Raw genomic sequence first — 15,737 nt, forward strand, 5'->3', positions numbered from 1 at the left:
CAGGCCCAGAGTTCAGGCCCCATGACTGGACCCACCCAAAAAGAAACAAAAACCAAAAGATAATGTCAGAAATATAAAGTAACAAGGAAGAAGACTGAAGGCCTGCAAGAAAAAGCAATAGAATAATTCTACAATAAAGTGACAGGCCAAACTTAATTTCTAGGCTGGAGTGAATTTCACTACAAAAAGCAAGTCTGCAATGCAGTGAACATATTTCAGCTCCTTCCCAAATAGTCCACTGTGTGCACAGAATTCAGTTCAAAGCCAACATACTGGGCACTGCTACCTCACACCTGTAGCCTGTAATGCTAACTACTGTGGAGGCTGAGATCCAAAGATCATGGTTCAAAGCCAACCCAGGCAGACAAATCTGTGAGACATTTTTCTCTAACTAACCAGAAAAAAAAAGCCAAAAGTAGAGGTATGGCTCAAATGGTAGAACACCAGCCTTGAGAGAAAAAGCCAAGCAACAAGAACATGAGGCTCTGAGTTCAAACCCAATACAGACAGACCAAAAAAAATTCCAAAACACAGCAATAACAGAGAGGGAAGATGAACTACTGCAATGTCTCATAATGTACATTAATGCCATGACATATGCTAACGTGAACTAGTCATGATTATATGTCCACATGCGTACATGTGGATATATGATCCCTTGTGATTTTCGAGCATTTTGGAAAAGATACCCTCTAATATTTGACTTCCCCTGGAAGCAGACAGCTTTTTCATAGGCATACAATTGTACTAGCTTCCAAATTAGGTTCTTTTCCTCTCAATGATCCTTAGGGATGGAGCAAAAATCTCCAAAGACAGAGTGCGTGTCTGTCTTCTCCTCGGCTGGCTCCTGGCTGACCTCTGTCATGGCTGTTTAAGATCCCAAGCCTCACCCCATCCAGTCTGACACACCAGAAGTACTTCATGCTGCCTCCTCTTCATCTGGAAAAACTGAGCCCAGAACAGCTCACAACAGAGGCTGCCCTGTCCAGAAAGAAAACATCATGCCCTCAACGGTCCCTCCCTAGTGCATGGTCCATGGGTGTTGAGCTCTTTGTGTAAATATGGACTCTTTCTTTCAGCCGGGCAAGCAGCCATCATGACTGAAGAAAGGCCCACCCTCAAGTCTCCTTGTTTAAAGAAAAAAGAATTTGGATGCTGGTGGCTCATGCCTGTGATCTTGGCCACTCTAAATGAGGATCAAGGGTCAATACCAGTATGGGCAGAAAAGTTCCTGCAACTCTTATCTCCAACTAACCAGCAAAAAGCTGGAAGTAGAGGCATGGCTCAAGTGGTAGAGTGCCAGCCTTGATTGAAAAGGCTAAAGAACAGACCCTTAATTCCAGCCCTGGTATTGGAGGTGGGGAAGGCATTGGCAGTAACTACTGACTCGAAGCAGTCCGATTTTTGTTTTTCATTCCCCAAATTCCTAACAAAGAAGTAGTTCCAGGTTTTACTTCAGAAAGCAAGGATATTCATAGCTCTGTTCAATCAGTACCTGACTTCACACATTCTCTCTCTAAATATTCCAGGGTCAGGGGTTGTGGCTCAATGGTAGAGCTCTTGCCTACCATGCATTATTCCTGGATTTGATCCCTAACACTACTTACTAATAGACAAGAGAATATCAAAAATGCTTTTATTCAGTGAACATGAGGAATGGGCTCCTGCTGAGGTCGTAATGTATTTTTCTGGTACATTCCAACACACATTATTCTTCCTAATTCTGCCACAGCCTAGGAGGCAAAGGTACCATCTTCACCAGGGAGAGTTCGTTCACAAAAAGGAGTGTGTCCCATTTCTCCAAATATCAAGTGGGCTATTTATTTATCTCAGAATGACAACTGCAATCACACCTGGGCGCCCACAGCCTAGCATGATGACCCACAGCTGTACACCTAGCTACTTGGAAAGGAGATTGGGAAGATCGCAGCTCAAATCCAGCCCAGGCAAGATGTTAGGGAGACAAGGAGACATTCCCCCAACTCCCACAATCAAACAAAAAGCCAGGTATGGTGGCAGACACCCATAATCCCCCTATCTATACAGGAGGCTGATGTAGGAGGATCGGAGTCTGAGGCCACCTATACCTCTGGGTCCCTTGATATGTGTCTTTACCCTACATCTAAATGCAGTGGTGTGTGGCTGTGGCTTCTTACCCAGGTAGTTTCTGTGGGCACCCCGCTGGCGGTAGGAACTGGGGCTTGGGTGGAAGGGGCGGTCTCCGGGGCTTCTGGGGACCACTCTGCAGCCCCTCACCGCTTCTTCCCCTCTGGGATAACCTCTTGTAGTCTTCCCTCGCTTGTTTAGCCAGGGAGCGTCTCTTCTCATCCGCTGCTTTGGATTTTCGCACTAGAAAAACAACAGGGTGTGAGAAAGACCCCCTGGAGACACAGTCCTCAGCACACCATGACAGTGCACATGGCATCTGTCATCCGAGGGTGGGAAGGGACCATCTATCCATCGATACCTGTGATCAGACCTCAGGGCCCATTCTCCACACTGTCTGCATTTAGGAACTCAGGACCTTCAGAGAGGGAGTGCGAAGAAAGAGGGGGAGGAAGGGAGGTGACCCAGGTGAAGTTGGCAAGGGTAAGCGTGGAACCTCTCGCTGCATGCGGATTGGAATTAGCATAAAAGGCACGTGTCCCATCCCCTCCCAAACCCACATTCAGGACACAGTATGCTTTGAGTCATTAGCCATGACCAGAAAGGCAGGTGCTGTGTGACTGAGACCAGGAAAAAGGGAGAAGGCAATCAAAGAGACCCCAGGAGCTAAACCAAATCAGAACTGGTATGACAGACAAAAAGTAAAGAGATGCTATCCAAGCACATTCTAGAAGAAGTATAGAACATATTAATACATGTAAAAGTATCCCATAGTTGCCTTTAACAGTATTTTTTATGGTGGCTGGGGAGACTTGTTTCATTTTACAATGTGAAAAAACCACTAATACAGAATGTAAAGGTAATTTTCACAGAGTATATTTTCAGTCCAGGCATTATTGGTCAAATCCTGTCGTGTTTGACTTCAAAGAGGTCTCCAGATGATTTTATTACACTGGGATTTCAGTACCTAGCACAGAAGGTTATGGATTGGTTCTTGTAAATATTTTCACTTCCCCACAAAATTATCATTTTAATAGCATTTGCCATAATGGGACTGCAGAAAAATTTCAGATTGTGAACATTCTGTAAATACTGCCAGTCCTGCACTCTTGTTCAACCTGTCTCAAGGGATAAGCTAGAAGTGTAGCTTTTGTCTGTGTCTAATGGAATCTTGGTTCCTTCTCCAACTGAATTCTAGCATCCTTGAGCATCCTACACTTGGGGTGGCTGACATTGGTTTGTTCTTCTCCTGTAGCGTTCTCTCTGCAGAGCTAGCTCAGAAGGGGGTGGAGGTTTGCTCAGAGCCACAGAAAGGATGCTAACACATGCAGGCAGTCGGGTTCACAAAGACACCTGTATGCAAACATCACTATGTCCTGCAACTACTGCAGGGTGTCAGTGAAGAATAGAACTATTAGCTGGCTACATGTTCTTCATGCCTATAATCCTACCTACTCAGGAAGCTGAGATTTGGAGGATCAAAGCTCTAAGCCAGTCTGGGCAGAAAAGTCCTTTGAGATTACATCTACAGTTTACCAGCAAAATACAAAACTGAAGGTGTGGCTCAAGAGGTAGAGTGCCAGGTGTGAGTTAGAGCACCAGGTTCTGAGTTCAAGCCCTTTTACTAGAAAAGAAGGGACATGCACTGTTGAACATTAGGGGAAAACAAAACAGGGCAGAAAACACAAATAAATAGTCTGAAATCTCACCTCTAAGAAAACTAATGTTGACAGGTTAATAATCTTCCAGCTCTTTTCCTTCATAACTTACTTTCAGATAGTGATATTTTATGCTCATCTTTAACTTATTTTTCTTCTCCAAGCCAAAAAGACATATTCTAAAGGCCCTGAACACTCTCCTAAAGCATGGGTCTCAGAGTTCCATCCACACTATTCCTTCATGTACAGGGGTCTCCATTTTCATGATATAAACTGAGGAGAATTCTATTCAAAAGCACTTGGCCCAAAACTACCAGTTAACTTAGTGAATCTAGTGTTACGTTGCCTCTCTAGACCCCTGTAAGTGCTTTCAGGACGCATCATCATGTGAACTGAGAGCTGAGAGGCGGTAAGCTGGGAACAAGGCCTCTGCATACTCACAAGATGCCTGCCACTCCGAATCTTCTTTCCAGCTCGTACAAATCTGCTTGGCTTTCTCTTCTTCTACTTGTTTGATTTCTTCATCTGGTTTTTTCTTCAAGGGTTCTTTCTTCTGTGTTAAAGAAGAGAGAGAGACAGAGAGAGAAGAGAGAGACAGAGAGAAAAGAGAGACAGACAGAGAGAGAGAGAGAGAGAGAGAGAGAGAAGCGTTGGTGATCGATCCATTCAGCAGTTTTCTGGAAGGACTAGGGCATAAAACCTGCCTGACTCTTGTGTTGTTGTTTGTTTTTAATGACTCTACATAGTGGGGCTTCCCTGTGCTGTTGCCATACATGTATCATGTGATTTGCTCTAGCCTACTAGAAGAGCATCGGATACAAGCCACACCTGAATCCCATGGCTGCCCAGCTGTGGAACTCGAGGACCCACTCCTGAGAGTGAAGGTTAGAGGTATTTCACAGGGTTATAGCGAGGGCTACATTTCAAAGTGCCAGGCAGAGTGCAGATGATGAGTATAGCTTCAGTAAACATATCTCTCACCCAGACAGAGCACTTAACCACCCTAAATAGCCTTCCGGAAGTCAACACACTGCTCAACACAGCGTAAACACTACTTAACGGGGTAGAGAAGCAGTGGGCGCTGTGCGTGGCGTCTAACCAAGGCCTAAAACTGAGGCATCACAGCTGGTTCAGAAAGGAACGTTGTTGCTTAAGGAAAAAAGAAAAGCATATTTTAAAACTTCCATTCAGCAAGGAAAATGCAAAATAATGGATGTGATGGCTCTTTTAAAAAGGGGATTCAGGCTGGGTGCTGTGGTTCTCACCTGTAATCCTAGCTATACTGGAGGCTGAGATCTGAAGATTGCAATTCGAAGCCAGCATGGGCAAGAAAGTCCATGAGACTCATATCTCCAATGAATTTCCAAAAAGTCAGAAGTAGATCTGTGGCTCAAGTGGTAGAGCTAGCCTTGAACAACAACCAAAAATGCTCAGGGACAGTGCCCCGGCCCTGAGTTCAAGCCTCAGGTTCAGCATGTGCACACACACATGCGCACGCACATGGAATTAGGGAGTTTTTAAATTATAGTATAAAAATAAATGGAAGGTATTTACTGTCTTCATGGTTTTAAGTACATCTCATTAAGTAGAATCAAGGGAACTTATTTTAAACTGAAGAGAAAACCTGAATCATTTAGACCTAAAAAGTACTGTGTTTATGTGGATATGGCCTTCTAAGAGTTCCTTAGCAAAGTGAATGTACAACCTGGTAAACTAACACAAGCCTTGATAGCAAAGTAATAAACAGACTGAAAGACTAGCCCTATGTCCTTCTTCTTTATTACCAGTGAGCTCCTTCCTTCCTTCCTTCCTTCCTTCCTTCCTTCCTTCCTTCCTTCCTTCTTTCCTTTCTTCTCTCCCTCCTCCCTTCCTTCCTTCCTCTCTCTTTCTTTCCCTTTCTTTTCCTGTACAAAGATCAAGACTTTCAGACTCCCTTACTGTGGAATTATTTTGCCACAACTAAAACACAAATCTAAATGCTAAGAAACTTGTTTTTAATCACCATAGAAAGTCACAGTATAATGCAATGACAATTCATAAATTCTGTCCTTCACATACAACAACTTTTATGTGTCCTCTATTTTCCTTACTCTGTTAACCTCTCTAGAGCTCAGCTCCTTTTGCTAGCAAACACAATGGAGTCTAAAAACCAAAGAACAGATGTAGAGTTTGAAATGACTGTTACAATGTACCATCCCTGACTGAATCTGTGCACAGACCTGAAGTACACAGAAGCGCTGGGAGCTATTTCCACATTTAAACAGAAATACTAAAGATGGAGCTCTGTTCCACACGCCACATGTCTTCAAAGTGGCTAAGAAAACATTGCTGTAAGATCAAACTAGTACTATCATAGAAGCTTGGTGCGAATAAGCAGGAAGTTTAAAAAGTGAAGGAAAACATTAAATGAATAATTGCACAGGTATTAAGTAGCTAGATGATAGGCCATGCCATAATGTCTGAGAATGCTGTATTTAGTAAACCTGCCTCTGAGCTCAATAGGGAAGGAGACCAAATGAACAAGCTTCACAGAATAACAGCAAATGAGATCTGGCTCTCATCTCTTGACTTATTCAGAGCAGCTAGAAAACCTAAGAAGTCCAGAGCTGTATCTAAGAGCAGGAAGCCTGATTCATTACCCATGTTTAGCATGGGAAGTTCCCTCACCCTTGTTTATAGAAGCATGGCAAGTGAGCGGCTCATTCATTCTCACCACTTATCTGCTATCTTGGACCATGTCAAGACAGTTCTTGTCTTCATACCTTGATACCTGCTGTCTCTTGTGTTCCCAACATCCATCCACCTGTTCCCTCGTTTCTTCAGGTCTCTGTTCTGTAGGACTTCTCAGAGTGGCCCTCTCTGACCGCCTGTCTAAAAACACCACCTCCCATTCTCCTAGCATTCCTTAACTCCCTCATCCTGCTTCATCTCCCGCCATGCACATACGATCACCTGGTTTCCAAGTTCTCATCTGTCCCCCTCCCCCCAACTGGCAATAAGTTCCCTGAGAAGGGAAGCTGGATGTAATTTGCTCATAAAAATGTTTGCAATTTCCACCCCAGAACCCAGCACACAGCACACATTCAAGAAATGATTGTTGAGTGAATACATGGACTGTCCTAGATCACTTAATATAACATAATCTTGGTGGCGCAGCTGAAAACTTCCCTTAAGTCCTTCACTGCTCTTGTTTTAGAAACAGGCATGTGTGCATTGTCCTCCAGTACCCAGGAGCCCCTGCTGATATACCATAATTACTTTATATACCATAGAAGAGTCTTTGCATAGAACCTGCATCTCCTCTTACATACTTTAAATCGTGTAATGCCTAATACAATGGAAATGCTGTCTAACTAATTATTGCACTGTATTATTTAAAGGATAATAAACAAAAAGGCAGTACATGGTCGATACAGATAAAATTCTCCTCCAAATATTTTCAACCAGTGGTTGAATCTAAGTAGATATAGAGGACACACTGTATTGTATCATCAATATGCCTGTGTGGACTAGCATTCCAAAACTTCATCACGTGTGACTTCTTGAAGTCTCAAAGCTGTGAGCTGTCCCAGTTTCCATGTGTGTCCCCATGAAGGAGTGAGGGTCTCAGTCCTGAGGATCACATGACCTCTGGGCAGCCTCCTATTCTTACTATGTTTTCTGCATATCAGAAGATGAGCTTAGCCTGTGGGAACAATGTCACATCTGGATGGGCAGGAGAGCAATCACATGTCTCTAGGGGTCTTGCCTCATTGGACATGGATGTCCAAAGAGGTAGCCTGTCTCCAAGGGCCAGACTCACAGAAACAAGCACACAAGCCACACCATCAGAATTCACTAGGGCTACCAAGGTTAGTGTGCCATTTATGGCTCTTCAACATCATTCTTCCCTCAGTGTTCACAGCCCCTCGGGACGTTGCCTGTGTCTTGGCTCTTCAGTGAAAAGTCATCAGATGCGTCTTGGCATCTGTTCTTGCCTTGGCATCCAAGACATTGCCAACTCGAGATAAATGGGGCAAGATGAATAGCTGTGTTTGCAGCTTTCAAGACAGATTTCACATTCTGCTGCCTAATTTCAATTCTGCATGAGACTAATTGACTAATTTGTGAAACATCAGTGGAACTGGCTATACATTTAGCCCCCTGAAGACAAAACATGAAGTCTTTTTTTACCTGATGAAATCCATATGCCTTCATACGATTGATAGAATCTGCCAACATTTGTTGAATATTTCTTGAAGAACTGGTGGTTGACTAAAAATTAAATGAGACACATTTTTTATAGCATTTAGAGCTGGCATGCAGTTTCAGAAGCCAATCTGCCGATGCTTCCTTGGTTATGTTCACTAATACTGCCCAACCCCCACAGCCAAGCTATCCAAGTCTCCTTTTCCAGGGGCCAATTAAAGCTAGCAGCAGACATGTGATGCCTTAACTTCCCAGCTCAGTAGGGCATAGGAATGAATTAGTGTCCAAATGCCAGGAGCTGACAGTTTGGGTGTCTTGTTTCTGTCTGGCCCTGGGATTCCTACAGAACTTCTAGACATTAACATTACTTCTTAACTTAAATTTTCTTCTTGATTGTTCTCTACAACCTGTATTAGCTCTGACAAGAGAACTGTCTCAGTCTCTAGCACATACCTGTATAGTGTCTTGCTCCCCGCCAGGACTAGAGGGACATGCCTGGAAGAACACGAGTGGGAGCCTGAATCCCTGCCCACTTCCCCAACCTGTGTTACACACTTCCTCCCTCCCTGCCCTTATTACCCAGTCACTAAGTTTCTGCTGTTCCCGATGGATTTCTCAGGAAGCAACTGAAGGATCATCTTCGGTCTTGATTCCCAGTGCCATTCCTGCCTGCCACAAGCTGACCCCTCAGCTTGGTAGCTCAGCTCCCAACATAGAGACATTTCACTGGCTCTCATCACCCTCTCTCTGGCCTCAGTGCAGAGCCTGAGCAGACAATGCCCTCATGGGCATTTTGCTCTGTGTAGCTGTGGAGAGCCAACCACAAGCACCATTACTGTGACTTACATGTTCTGTGTCTGAATCCTAAATTTGGTATGTATCAGAAACTGTCAGCTAAAAGGTCTGCTTGGCTATTCAGTGAAGAGTAAGAGGACTCTGTGGGGTCACTACAATGCCAAGTGTAAACCTGTATGGATGGCAGAAACCCTGGCTATCTCAGTTACATTTTTTTACCAGCATCTGGGCAAATAGCTGCCCTGCTAAACTGCATCTCCCTACAATTAACTGCGCCCAGGCCAATAACGTATTTCAATGGAATATAGGTAGGAACTGGCATTTGTCACTTCCATCTGGACCCTTAAAACCTCCTTCATACATTCCTCTAGGCTACTTCTACCTCCACAAGCTACAAAGGTCACAGTAGCCACTAAGGATAACAGAACCACAAAAATCCTAAGGTCTTCTAGGACTATGTGCGCTGGGTCCTCTGGAGCCAGGACACCCACCCTAAACTGTTCTAAGAGAAAAATTAACTTCTACTGTGTTTTAACTTACAATATAGTTTTAAAATTTCAGTGGCCTTAGCTGGCCAAACTGTCCCCAATATCCTGGCTTTCTATCAAGAATGTTCATCAGCCCAGTGCCGGTGGCTCACGCCTGTAATCCTAGCTACTCAGGAGGCTGAGATCTGAGGAACCACGGTTCAAAGCTAGCCTGGGCAGGAAAGTCTGTGAGACTCTTATCTCCAATAAACCACTAGAAAACCAGAAGTGGTGCTCAAGCGGTAGAGCGCTCGCCTTGAGCTGAAGAGCTGAGGGACAGCGCCCAGGCCCAGAGTTCAGGCCCCATGACTGACAAAAAAAAAGAATGTTCATCATACAGGAGGGAGAGGTGGGTTCAATGAACGCTAATTCTACGCATGGTGACCAGCCATGGGTATAGCAACTGTTTGAGTGAGTTCCTAAGTTATTGCTGGTACTTCACATAATGCCTCTGATGAATGGGCAACATGATGCTCCCTTTTCAGATGAGGAAACGGAATCTCAAAGGAGCTGTTGCCATTCTCAGTCTCAGCTAGTTAATGCCATTGTTCATACTTTCCCCCCCACTATGTTGACATTATAGTGATAGGAAAATGAGATTTGGGTTAGGCAATTTCATAGGCTTATTACCTGGCTCAGTAATGGATCTGTTTCCCAATCACTACTTAACATATTCTCTTTCACTATATTTTCATTCTATTATGATAAAAGGTCACTTAGCTACTCTGTATCTAAAACAGAACAGTACATTAATAGCTCCTTGACTCATGAACTACTCCAACAGGTTTTGTGAAAGTCTGATCAGGAGTCCAAGATGAAGCCTATGTTGGTGCATGCCTATAATCCCGGTATTTGGGAGGCTTCAGCAGGAGGACCTTAAGTTGGAAGACAGCCTGGCTACACAGTAAAACCACACATCAGAAAAAAAAAATTCTTTCTTCACTGATCTAAGACCTATGAAGTAAGGCATTATTTTGGGGGGGAAAAAAGGATCTGTTTCTTGTATGTTGAAAACTAGGCATCAGGTAACTACCATTCTCTGATATCTCCTTAAGTGTCCTAGCCAAAGCTCCATATAGTCTAGCTACACTCGGGCAATCAGAGGACCTGGGACTATTTCTGTACTTTGGACTTAGAATGTGGCCCAAAGGCCCACATACTCAAGGCAGAGCCCTTGAGGTAGTGCTAAGTTTTAAGAGGCCAGACCTAGTGGGAGTTCTTTAGGTTATTGTGGCGTGCCCTCAAGACAGATTATAGGACAATGGCCTCTTCTTTGCCTCTTCAGGTGCCTGGCCAGGAGGTTGGTTCTATTCTACCACGTGCTCTTGCTGTGGTCGGACGCCTCATCAGAGGCCTCAAACAACCAGATCAGCTGATCTCCAACAAAATCTCTAAAACTGTGAGTGAAAACAAGTCTTCTCTCTTAAGATGTTGATTATTTCAGAGGCTGGTTACGGAAAGCTCACTAGTACACCCTTGCAACAAGAGATTTCTAAGCCAGGACTTTGTCAGTTGCACCTCACCGTGCTCTGTTTTTTAGCTCTCCAACCATCCCATTTCCTGAATTAGCATTAGGCTAGCAGACATCTGACACAGTGACCTTATTCTGAAAAGTGTTGTCTATTTTGCAAACTATACCCCCATCCCATCTCTTACCAATGAATGTCATATGCATGGAGAAAAATTCATGTAGGTTTAGTAACCTACATGAATTATTCTATCTCCTAGGACTATGCTGGGCATGCACACATTGTTTTCTTACCACCTGCTCTCTAAGAATCTTCTTAACTTCCTTCCTCTTATCACCATGTACCTTTTCCTTCACTGGCACTGTGAACACAGGCAGTGTGTTAGCACTTACCAGATGTGATGAGGTATTAATATTCCAAAAACAACCCACAGCTACGCCCAGTCAAGGTGCCAGACAGTGTGAATTCAAGCAAACCATTGCAGGGTAGGAGGCGACAGACTTCCTCTGTCTTTCACATGTTAAGCTCTGTTTTCAGAACCAAAGTTCACAAGTTGGTTCTTGAGTAGAAGTATTTTAAGATAAAATTGATTTGCTTAACTACCACCTCAGGGCTGAATACTTCTGCTCAAATACTTTACTATGTTTAAGGCAGAGTGTAAATCCTGCACAATTTATGTACCATAGGATTTAAATTTATTATAAAAAGAAAACACAATATCTGCTTTTCAGGGTGAACCAAGATTTATCATTGTCTTAAAATGTTAAATATGAAGACTTTAAGACCTACTTAGAGCAGTTCATTTGAATTTACTTAGATAATCTAAAGATCCACAAACTATACCAAGTAGAATTTTCAGTCAGTAGACTGAAAATAATGTCATCCAAAACAAATTTCTATTATTAAAAAAAAAAATCAGCCAACCAACCAGGTACCAGTGGCACACTCCTATAATCCTAGCTATTCAGGAGGCAGAGATCTAAGGATTGCAATTTGAAGCCAGCCTGGGCAGAAAAGCCCATAAGACTTTTATCACTCAGGAAAAACTGGAAGGGGCACTGTGGCTCAAGTGGTAAAGCACTAGCCATTAGCACAAAGAGGCTCAGGTACAGTCCTCAGGCCCTGAGTTCAAGCCCAAGGACTGAAAAAGAAAAAAAAAAAAAGAAATACACCAGACTAATGGGCTCAAAAGTGATGACTATGAGGCCAATACCAGAAAAAGAGACACAGAAATTCCATTGCTGATGTAAGCATTCCCAGAGGAAGGATGAAGGAGTTTCCCAGAGATGGCACCACACCTTCTCTGAAGCTCTCATTTGATAAATACACTCTTGAGTCATCACCACACAAAAGCAAGGGAGAAGAGCTACCTCTGCAGGTGTACAATTGGCTTGAAAAGCACTTTCGAGTCTACTACATCCTTTGACTTTCATATCCATTGTCAGAATGGGTATTATCCAGTTACCAAAGAGGTAAGGTGGCCTGTTAGTTGGCAAGAGAGCTGGGGACTCAAGTCTTCTCAGAGTATTCCCTGCCATCATCTCCCACCTGCCGCATTGCACAAACTTCTGCAGCCACTACAGACCTATGGGAGATCATGAAACCCACCAAACTGATTGAAAAAGGGGGAACAAAGAAGGAGAAAGAACAGAAATGTAATGGAGGTAGTGACCTTTCTCAGAGTACACTGTATGCATGCATGGAATTATTAGCATGGAATTTCCTTGAAGTATTCATATGTACTAATACGAAAGAAAAAAATCTGTGGGACAGTTAACGCAAAACACTTTTATGAGTCTTTATGTACAATCTACTAACAATAAAGAGAGAAACTGAAAGCTAATATTAGGAGCCAGGGGACCTACTACAGATACCCAACTCAGAATGAAGAACCTGGTGAGATCTCTGTGTATATTCCATTGAGATCAGCCAAGAAATAGTGTGTTCACACACACACACACACACACACACACACACACACACACATACTGCTCAGCATAGAGATGTCACAATTCCTCTACAGAAGCCTGTGGGTTAGGAATAGATGCCCTGGGCACCATCACCACCACATGGCTGCTAACTGTATTTATCCCACAGAGTGTCAAATAAGAAGGATCATCATGATTATATTCACTTTTTAAAACAGGCAAAAAATGTTCATTATGGCTTTTAACTTAATATTCATTTTGCTTAAAATGCCAGTTATGCAAGCAGACAAAAACACCAAAGTGCCTTTTATTTCAACTAAGCCAATGTTTATCTCTAATAAGCACAACATTATTAGTAGAAATTTGTGGGAAAGAAGAAAATGATGAGTTAATTTGTAATTAAGTGTTTATAAAGAAAGTACCTTTCACTCATTTTATTCTCCTATACCTCTTAAATAAAAGATATTATTTAATAGAAATGTTGGCTATAATATAATTTTCACAAGAGCAAATAACACATCAGCCTAGCTCTCCACCACCTGGACACACCCTCTCCCAGCAGAGAGAATAGGACTCACAATTATTAGGACTCACAATTAACAGGTAAATTAATGCTTTTTTTTTTGTCAATCATGGGGCTTGAACTCAGGGCTTGGCCTCTGCTCCTGAGCTCTTTTGCTCTACCACTCTGAGTCACAATACCACTTCCGGTTTTCTAGTGGTTAATTGGAGATAAGATCTCATAGACTTTCCTGCCCTAGCTGGCTTTGATGCTCAGAATTCAGCCTCCTGAGTAGCTAGAATTACAGGCATGAGCCACCAGTACCTGGCTTAAAGTGCTCTCTTAATCATTCAAAAATATATGGGATCTAATTTTAGTATCGATCAAATAGATTCAAGTACTGTGAAAACTAATGATCTATATAACTCACCCATCTCATTACCCACATAACTAAAATAATCAGATCATCATCTTCCCAACCATTTTACTTAAGAGGAAATTTCTCAAAGATGACTATAAGGTAAAGCCTTTGGGTTTCCTAGGAGTGAGCTTTTTCCTCTAAAATGGAAAAAATAAAGAATAATGAGGAGAGAAAGAGAGAGACAGAGACAGAGAGAGGTTCCTATGACCAACTGGACTAAGAAGATGAAATGCAGGACTCTAAATTTTATTACTGAAAACACATCCCATGATTTTACTGAAACATGAATCGGGATGATGGAAGCCTGAGGAAATCTTTTCCCCATTTTTCTAATGTTGTTCTCAGCAAAACTTATATACAGAGACTACTGGATCCTCCAGCTTAACAGTCGGGCAGATTGTACTACAATGTGAGACTGAAAGGCATAGTGGCAAGTAACATTTCATCTATTTAGCATCTGAGTGTATTGTGAACACTGGAGACATGGAGTTGTTATCGTGGGTGAGCAAGAGTTTGCATCTATTGCACTCACTCCCTGGCAGCCCCTCATAAAGCGGTGTGCAAACAGCAGACAGAGCAGAAAACAGCCCACAATGTGGAGACCGGAATGGCTGCTGTAGCAAAGCCTTTCTGATAGGAGAGCTCCAAAGGCCAGCCTTGCACTGTCTCCATGAAGACAAGCAGCAGAAGTAAGGGAATTGTTTCATATAAAGGAGGAGAACAAGGCAGGCTTGGGTGGCTCACGCCTATAATCCTAGCTACTCAGGAGGCTGAGATCTGAGCAGCACACTTCAAAGTCCAATGTGGGATTTGTATCTCCAAGTGGTAGAGCATCAGCTGTGAGCAAAAAAACTACAGGAAAGTGCCCTGATCTAGAGTTCAAGCCCTAGTACTGACACACACACACATGTGCATACACTCATTCACACAGACACACACATCTCAGAAATGGATTTCCTTGTGCTGTTTACAACTAGGTTCCTTATTATAAAGGCACCCAACTCCTTGACCGCCTGGAGATTGGTGCCATGGCCAACGGTCGGCAATAAGCACTGGCAGCACCACAGTGGGTCTGCTAACCTGGGCTCAAGGTCTACTTGGGCATGGATGCAGGTTTCTCAGCCCCACTACTCACCCAGCTTCAGGGCTCAGCCTGGCTTTACACCTGAAACAGTCTCTTCCACCTGACAGGAGCTCAAGCTACACAAAACCCCACTGTTTGGTTGCCACACAGTCTGATGTAGCCTGACGTTCACTTCCAGATCACTTCTTTATAAAAGCAAACAATTAAGACAGCTCGGGGGAACCACTAGCTTCAGACTAGACAGTTTAATTTTGATTTAGAAGGGAGGTAGACGAGAAGAAGTTTTTAACTTTATTTTTTGTATTACTAAGGCTTGAAATCAGGGCTTTGCATTTGCTAGGTAGCTGCTCTACCACATGAACCATGTCCCCAGAACCCCCTTTTTTGCTTTGGTTATCAATTATTCAGTTATTTGGGAAGGGTATTCAATTTTTTCCCCCATGCCTCTTCTTTGCTGCTGCTAAGATTATACATATGGACCACCATGCACATCCCATTTGTTCAGATGGGCTTTTACTAACTATTGCCCCAGGCTAGCCTTGAACAACAAGTCTCCATATATCTGCCTCTTAATTAGCTGGGATTACAACATCTGGCCTTTCATTACATCTTAAAGTCATCTTACAGATAACTCTCTAATTGCTATGTACTAATGAGAATGGCTGAGAGTGAGAACAACACTTATAAAACACAACTGAAAATGACCATGGTTTCAGCATTAAGTTTACAACTAAAATATATGTTTTAAGGGGAGTGTATCATTATCATGTTATAGAGAAATGACTAATCATGAGAGGCCTGGGTTTAGTGGCTCATCCCTGTAATCCAGCTTTTGAGAGGCAAGATGAAGAGGATTGCAATTTGAAGACAATCTAGACAAAAAGTTAACAACACCACGATCCTAGTCTAATAGACCAAGAGCGATGGGGTATAACTATAAGCCCCGCTGCCTAGCTAATCCAAGGTGTGAGGATCAGCCTAAAATCAAGCCAGTGCAAAACCTTGAGGAAACTACCTAAAACCTAATTGTTAAAAGCATTAAAAAACTGGTAATCATGG

The 15,737-nt window shown here is 42.9% G+C and overlaps 1 protein-coding gene across 1 annotated transcript in view; it reads right to left on the minus strand.

Moving 5' to 3' along the window:
* Sh2d4a (SH2 domain containing 4A) overlaps positions 1-15,737 on the minus strand; it is a 43,481-nt gene that overhangs the window by 7,424 nt on the left and 20,320 nt on the right. Inside the window, exons 5-8 of the mRNA XM_013023577.1 lie at positions 7,938-8,018; positions 4,206-4,317; positions 2,157-2,349; positions 1,332-1,426 (exon numbers count right to left, since the gene is read on the minus strand). Coding sequence (XP_012879031.1) covers positions 1,332-1,426; positions 2,157-2,349; positions 4,206-4,317; positions 7,938-8,018 — 481 coding nt within the window. The remainder of the gene's footprint in view (positions 1-1,331; positions 1,427-2,156; positions 2,350-4,205; positions 4,318-7,937; positions 8,019-15,737) is intronic.

This window comes from Dipodomys ordii, unplaced genomic scaffold (genome assembly GCF_000151885.1).
Source record: "Dipodomys ordii isolate 6190 unplaced genomic scaffold, Dord_2.0 Scaffold4, whole genome shotgun sequence".
In the NCBI taxonomy this organism is placed as follows: domain Eukaryota; kingdom Metazoa; phylum Chordata; class Mammalia; order Rodentia; family Heteromyidae; genus Dipodomys; species Dipodomys ordii.